The sequence below is a fragment of the Carlito syrichta genome, unplaced genomic scaffold (genome assembly GCF_000164805.1).
Source record: "Carlito syrichta isolate Samal-C Ts95f unplaced genomic scaffold, Tarsius_syrichta-2.0.1 Scaffold301816, whole genome shotgun sequence".
Classification (NCBI taxonomy): Eukaryota; Metazoa; Chordata; class Mammalia; order Primates; family Tarsiidae; genus Carlito; species Carlito syrichta.
Genome location: NW_007245912.1, coordinates 220,556 through 228,055, shown reverse-complemented (window position 1 = coordinate 228,055; position 7,500 = coordinate 220,556). Strand labels below are relative to the sequence as shown.

The 7,500-nt window shown below is 40.5% G+C and overlaps 1 protein-coding gene across 1 annotated transcript in view; it reads left to right on the top strand.

Moving 5' to 3' along the window:
* Positions 1–7,500, top strand: part of LOC103257607 (protein NPAT) — a 55,056-nt gene that overhangs the window by 32,304 nt on the left and 15,252 nt on the right. The window contains exons 11-12 of the mRNA XM_008055296.2: positions 2,541–2,637; positions 3,290–3,418. Coding sequence (XP_008053487.1) covers positions 2,541–2,637; positions 3,290–3,418 — 226 coding nt within the window. The remainder of the gene's footprint in view (positions 1–2,540; positions 2,638–3,289; positions 3,419–7,500) is intronic.

The following is a 7,500-nucleotide window of genomic DNA, read 5'->3' as shown; positions in this document are numbered from 1 at the left end:
GGACAACAAGTAAAACCCTGGCTCTCTGAAAAATGTTTAAAATTAGCCAGGGATGGTGGTTCGTACTTGTCCCAGCAACTGGGGAGACTAAGGTGCAAGGATTGCTTGGGTTCACGAGTATAAGGTTAGGGTAAACGATTTTTCCATTGCACTCCTGCCCGGGCCACAGAGTGAGATGCTGTCTCAAAAAGAAAGAAAACGGTTGGCACAGTAGCTAATGCCTATAATCCCAGCACTTTGGGAGACCCCAGTGGGAGGATTGCTTGATCCAAGGAGCTTGAGACTAGCCTACGAATATAGTAAGACCTCGTCACTACAAAAAATTAGCTGGGCATGGATGGTGCATTCCTATGGTTCCAGCTACTTGGGAGGTTGAGGTGAAAGGATCCACCTGAGCCCAGGAGGTTGAGGCTGCACTGAGCCATGTTGTGCCACTGCACTCCAGTATGGGTGACAGAATGAGATCCCAACTCAAAAAAAAAATTTTTTTAAGTGTACAGGTAAGACTACAAACAGGATGATGATAAGGTGCAGCATTTAGGAAGTAAACTTTATATCCACTTCCTAGTCTATATATGCTCCCCTAGAATCACTGTTGCCAGTCATAAACTCTCCCAGCAAGAAGCCTGACTCCCTCAAAAGAAAATAACTAAAATACAAATGATTCTAGAAGATTATACTGTACTTTAGCTTGTAGTTGGCAAACACTTCACGCTCCCCCAACCCCCTTCTCTGGCAGAGAGCTTTCAGGTAGCTTTTGGCATGCCTTTTTTTTTTTTTTTTTTTTAATAAAGAAAAGGTTTCAGCCCAGAGCGGTGGCTCAAGCCTATAATCCCAGCACTTTGGGAGGCCAGGGTGAGAGGATTGCCTGAGCCCACAGGTTCGAGACCAGCCTGGGCAACATGGTGAGACCTCGTCTCTATAATAAATCAAAAAATTAGCTGGGTGTGGTAGCGTGCGCCTGCAGTTCCAGCTACTTGGAAGGCTGAGGCAGAAGGATCACCTGAGCCCAACAGATGGAGGCTGCAGTGGCCAGGAGCGTGCCACTGCACTCCAGCCTGGGCGACAGAGTGAGACTCCAACTCAAAAAAAAAAAAGAAAAGGTTTCTTTGGCTCATAGTTCCTGCATTCTGTATGAGAAGAATGCTGCCAGCATCTACTTCTGGTGAGGACCTCGGAGTTTTTAGTGATAGCAGAAAGAGAAAGGGGACCAGTGGAGTCAGTGGTGAGAGAGAGAGGAGGAAGTGCCAGGCTCTTAAATAACTATCTCTTACATGAACTAAAAGAGCAAGAGAGCATGTTACTTTTTAATCTGAGCAGATGAACAAGGGATTGTCTAACATTTGAAGAAAGCATTTAATGTGAAGAAGCTAAAGCAGACATATAAAAGGAATAAAGTAGATTTACACTGAAGGACATACGAGAGGGGACCCCAAAAAATCCGGAAATTATCTTTTGAAGGGCAGACCCTTTATAGTACACTCAGAATTTGTTCTCTGAATCAAATGGTCAACCATAGTTTTTATCTGACAGTTTTGAGAAGGTTGTGTCACGATTGTGAAAGAAGCATCCCAAGTTATGGTAAACAGGTGATTGGTTCTTCCACCATGACAAGGCTTTTTTGTTTCTCCTGATGAAAGTTCCCAAAGGGAAACGTTTTACAATGTGGCGGCGATGAAACAAAAAATGGTAAAAGCACTAAAAGGCATCCAAGTTGATGAGTTCAGAAACTGTTTTGAACAGTGGAAAAAGCATTTCAATGGGTGTATTGCATCAAATGAAGAGTACTTTGAAGGTGACGAAGTTTAAACATGGAAAAATAAATACACAATTTTTTAGAATTACTGGAGTTTTGGGAGTTCCACCTCATATAAAGTAGTCTACAGTAAACTAATGTGAAGAAGGAACAGTATTGAATGTTACAGTATGATTTTATTTCTAGTTATATACATACAGATAGCTCCTATTTTTTTATTTTTATTTTTTTTTTGCAGTTGGGGTCTCACTTCATTGCCCAGGCTGGAGTGCAGTGGCACACTCATAGTCACCCCAGTGTTGACTGGCTGGGCTCCCGTGATCCTTCCACCTTAGCCTTCCAAGTAACCAGAACTACAGGCATGCACTACCACTCCCAGCTAATTTTTTGATTTATTGTAGAGACATGGTCTCACCAAGTTACCTGGGCTAGTCTCTAACCCGGGGTCTCAGGCAGTCCACGCACCTTGGCCTCCCAAGGTGCTGGGATTACAGGCTGAGCCACCGAGCCTGGCCCTATATATATATATATTTATTTTTTTTAATGTTTTTTACTATATTCAGAATAATTAACTCTAGGAAGAAGAATTAAGGAACATTTACCTTCTATTATCTAGTCTTGTTTTAATTTGTTTTAAGTGAGCATGTTATAATGAAATTTTCTTGAAGGAGATTGTTTCTACTTAAAAAGTCAAAATATCAATTGTCTTCTCATTATTTTGCTGGTATTAAACCATATCAATTCAGTTAAGATTATGCCTTCACCATACCCTTTTGTTGTGCAGAGTGAAATCCACATGTCTGAAGAAGCTATACAGGATATATTGGAACAAACGGAATCAGACCCAGCGTTTCAGGCACTCTTTGATCTCTTTGACTATGGTAAGCAGACCATTCATTTCAAGGCAGTTAGAAGAAAAAAAATTCTCCAGAGCAAAGCAACATTCCCCAGAGCAGGAACTGAAAAAGTCCCTATTTTCATTATACTAAACATTATATGGATATGTAAAAGGAATTTTTGTTTTGTTTTTACTTTAAGAAGTTTGGCTATGAAAATGGAAAGCTGTGTGTGTGTGTGTGTGTGTGTGTGTGTGTGTGTGTGTGTGTGTGTGTGTGATGTTTGCCAGTCAACAGGGAATATGTTGAGCTCTACTACTACATGGATGTACTAAACACAGTGGTACACAGGAATACAAAAAGCTGGCCGTCATCCTCAATCTTATTATTTAGTGCAGTAGTTCTCTAAGTGTAGTCCCTCAAACCAGCAGTATCAACATTTTCTGAGAACTTGCTGAAAATGCAAATTATTAGACTTCACAGGAGATTCTGATGTAGGCTAAAGTTTAATAAGAACAACCAGTCTGGTGGGATAATCTTTGTACTTGTAAACAATATACAAACAACATTTTTTAAACCATTCACAAATCCATAAATAAAACCAAAGTTTAACATTTACTTGACCACTCACAAGCTGTATTAATTGATTATTTTTTTACTTTGGTCATTTAATTATTTCTCTTTTCCATTTTAACAGGTAAAACAAAGAATAATAAAAATTTATCACAAGGTATTTCCAGTCAGCCTATGGAAACCAATCCCAACATAGTCTTAGCAGATGAAACTAATCTAGCAGTTAAAGGTTCTTTTGAAACAGAAGAATCTGGTAAGAATTTTGTTAATATCATCAGCTTAAATCTTAATATTAGTCTCAGAATTAAGAGGCAGAAAATATTATTTAATTTGGAAGTTGTTCAGATTATCCTGTGGGTCATTTTTGTAATTTTGGTTTTCTTTCCATTAAAAAAAATTGCAAGTCCTTGGTACTTTGACTGAAAAGTGAGTTTTTGGTATTCATTCCTTTTTAATTTTATTTATCTTTTAAGAGACAGGATGTGGCTGGGCTTGGTGACTCAGCCTGTAATCCCAGCACTTTGGGAGGTGGAGGCGAGTGGATTGCCTGAGCCCACGGGTTCGAGACCCACCCGGGCAACTTGGTGAGACCTCATCTCTACAATAAATCAAAAATTAGCTGGACATGGTAGCGTGTGCCTGTAATTCCGACTGCTTAGAAGACTGAGGTGGAAGGATTGCCGGAGCTCAGCAGGTTAAGGCTGTGGTGGCTTTGAGCCATGCCACTGCACTCCAGTCTGGGTGACAGTGAGACTCCAACTCAAAAAAAAAAAGAGAGAGACAGGATGTTACTCTGCCCAGGTTGCAGTACAGTGGTATGATCGTAGCTCATGGAGCCTCGAACTCCTGGACTCAAGCAGTTCTGCCACTTCAGCTACCTGAGTAGTTAGGACTGCACATCACCATGCCTGGCTAATTTTTTAATGGAAACAAGGTCTCATTTTGTTGCCAGGTTGATTTCAAACTCCTGCCCTCAAGCAATTCTCCCACCTTGACTTCCCAAAGTGCTGGGATTATAGGTATAATTCCACACCTGGCCTCATTTCTTTATAATTCAATAAGTTCGTTTTTTGGTTTTTTTTTTTTAGTTAGAGTCTCACTCCATCGCCCAGGCTGGAGTGCAGTGGCATGCTCACGGCCACCCCTGCCTTCGAACTGCTGGGCTCAGGTAATCCTTCCACCTCAGCCTTCCAAGTAGCCAGAACTACAGGCACTCGCTACTATGCCCAGCTAATTTTTTGATTTATTATAGAAATGAGGTCTCACCCAGTTGCCCAGGCTGTTCTCGAACACATGGGCTCAGACAATCCTCTCACCTTGGCCTCCCAAAGTGCTGTGATTACAGACTTGACCACCGTGCCTGGCCTATAATGCAAAAAATTCTTAACATGCATAATATAGTATTAATAGTATTGGCCATGCCAGGCACAGTGACTCACACTTGTAATCTTCACATTTTGGGATGCCGGGACAGAAGGATTACTTGAGCCCAGGAGTTGGAGACCAACCTGGGCAACACAGTGAGTCCTTGTCTATTAAAAAAATAAAATTAGCCAGGCATGGTGACATGTACCTGTAGTCCCAGCTACTCAGAAGGCTAAAGTGAAAGGATCACTTGAGCCCAGGAAGCGTGGTGAGCTAGCATCTTACCACTGCACTCCAACCTGGGCAACAGTGAGACTCTGTCTCAAAAAAAAAAAAAAAAAATCTGCTAATAGTGTTAGCTAGTTGGTCACAAGGCTATAACATTTAAGTTAATTTTATTAAGGCACAAATTCAGATTTCTAACCTGTCAGCTTTGTGTGTGGTATCAGTCATTCAACCTGCTAAGGGAGTTTAGCTGACTGCTTCACATCTGTATCTCATTTGTCTAGGGGAGATTATATACTGTAGCAATGATCTTGAATTTGAGGATTTATTCCTACTGTGTCCACTGAGTCAGTTATTTTCAGTGCATATGACACATAATTTGCCTACAGTAACTACTTATTGAGTGAGGGAAAGCCATGAACAAGATCACTTTAGACATTTTTTAAAACAACTTAGTCTTGTGAAATATCACACATATGCACAGATACACAATAAAAATGTGTATAGCTCATTGAATGATTAAGTCCAGTCAGTCAAATCAAATACCCGTATAACTATCTCCCAAATAAAAATGCAGAACACCTCCAGTAACACAAAACCCTTTTTTGTGCTCCTTTCCAGTCACTACTCTCACCGTCTCTGCTCCCACAAGATATTCTGACTTCAAGATATTCTGACTTCTTGCTAAACTTTAGCCTTTTCAGTACCACCTCCATCTATTCTGTCTATAGCAAGCTATGCCAAGGTCATCTTTTCTGCTCACCTGTATTTAAATGTTATCACCCCCCCCCAAAAAAACCTAATGACTTTCAATTTCTCATCTTGTCTTCCAAAAACTAGTTGACTGTATTTCTCCTTTAAGTCTTCTGCCAACACCCAAGCCCAATCCTCCATTTCTTCTTAGGCTGAATTATAGTGGACTGACTATATGTTATGCCTAGAAGATTGTATTTCACCTAAGCTCCACCCTGTGCAAAATGAAATTTGAGATCCTCTTCCCACTTTACTAAGGAACTATGTCCCCTGAATGTATGTTGCCTAGACATAGTTTTCACTATTCTCTCCCAGTAAGGATGCAAATATGCTCTATACCCAATATCATTTTACAGGTGTCAGATTAAGAGGATTACAGTAATCCCCCCTTACCTGAGGGGTTATGTTCCAAACCTTCAGTGGGTGCCTGAAACTGGATAGTGGCAAAACCTATATATTACTTACTGTGTCTTTTTCCTATGCATACAATTGTGATAAAGTTTAATTTATAAATTAGGCACAGTAAGAAGTTAACAATAATAGCAAATATTAAAATAGGTTATAACTATATTGTAATAAAAGTTATGTGAATGTGGTTTTTCTCTCAAAATATCTTGTAGTGTACTGACCTATTTTCTGACTGTAGTTGACCACAGGTAACTGAAGCTACGGAATGCAAAACTACAGATAAGGAGGAGTCTACTGTATATAATAGCTGGCATATATTGTCTGGTTTTATTTTTCATGATGGTTCAAGTGAATTGTGAATGCTGTAAAAAACAGCGTATCAGTGCTGTGTTTTCTAGAACTCCCTTTTGTCTTTTTTTTTTTTTGCGTTGGAGTCTCACTCTATCGCCCAGACTGGAGTGCAGTGGCCGCTCCCGGCCACTGCAGCCCTCGACCTGCTGGGCTCCGGCGATCCATCCGCCTCAACCTTTCCAAGTAGCCGGAATTACAGGCATGCGCTACCATACCCGGCTGATTTTTTGATTTATTGTAGAGATGAGGTCTCGCTGCCCAGGCGGGTCTTGAACCACGGGCTCAGGCAATCCACTCACCTCAACCTCCCAAAGGCACGGGATTATAGGCTGAGCCACCAAGCCTGGCGGAATTTTTTTTTAATTTGGGTTTCTGTTTGTTTATAATTGGTGTAAAGAAATGCGATTGTCTTTTGCACATTTATTTTATATCCTGAGACTTTGCCGAAGGCCTTTATCAGTGTAAGGAAGTTTTTGATAGATTCTCTTGGGTTTTCAAGGTACATGACTGTGTCATCTGCAAAGAGCGATAATTTGACTTCCTCTTTTCCTATTTGGATACCCCTGATTGCCTTCTGTTCTCTGATTTCTCTAGCCAGGACTTCCAATACTATATTGAACAGGAGGGATGAGAGTGGGCATCCTTGTCTTGTTCCAGTTTTCAAGGGAAATGGTTCCAGTTTTTGTCCATTTAGGAGTATGCTGACTGTGATTTTCTTGTAGATGGCTTTGACTACTCTGTGGTATGTTCCCCGTATGCCTAGATGTTCAAGGATTTTTACCAAGAAGGGTGCTGGATTTTATCAAAAGCTTTTTCTGCATCTAATGATATAATCATGTGGTTTTTGTTTTGACATCTGTTTATGTATTTAATTACATTTATGGTTTTGTGAATGTTGAACCAGCCTTGCATCCCAGGGATGAAGCCTACTTGGTCATGATGGATGATTTTTGAGATGTGATGTTGAATCCGGTTTGTTAGGATCTTGTTGAGAATTTTAGCATCTATGCTCATCAAAGATATTGGCCTGTAGTTCTCTTTCATTGTTGGATCTTTACCTGGCTTGGGTATCAATGTGATGTTAGCTTCATAAAATGATTTGGGGAGGATTCCATCTTTCTCAAATGCCTGAAATACCTTCAGTAGGATTGGAATCAACTCCTCCTTAAATGTCTTGTAGAATTCTGCTGGAAAGCCATCTGGTCCAGGGCTTTTTTTTTGTAGGTAGTTTCT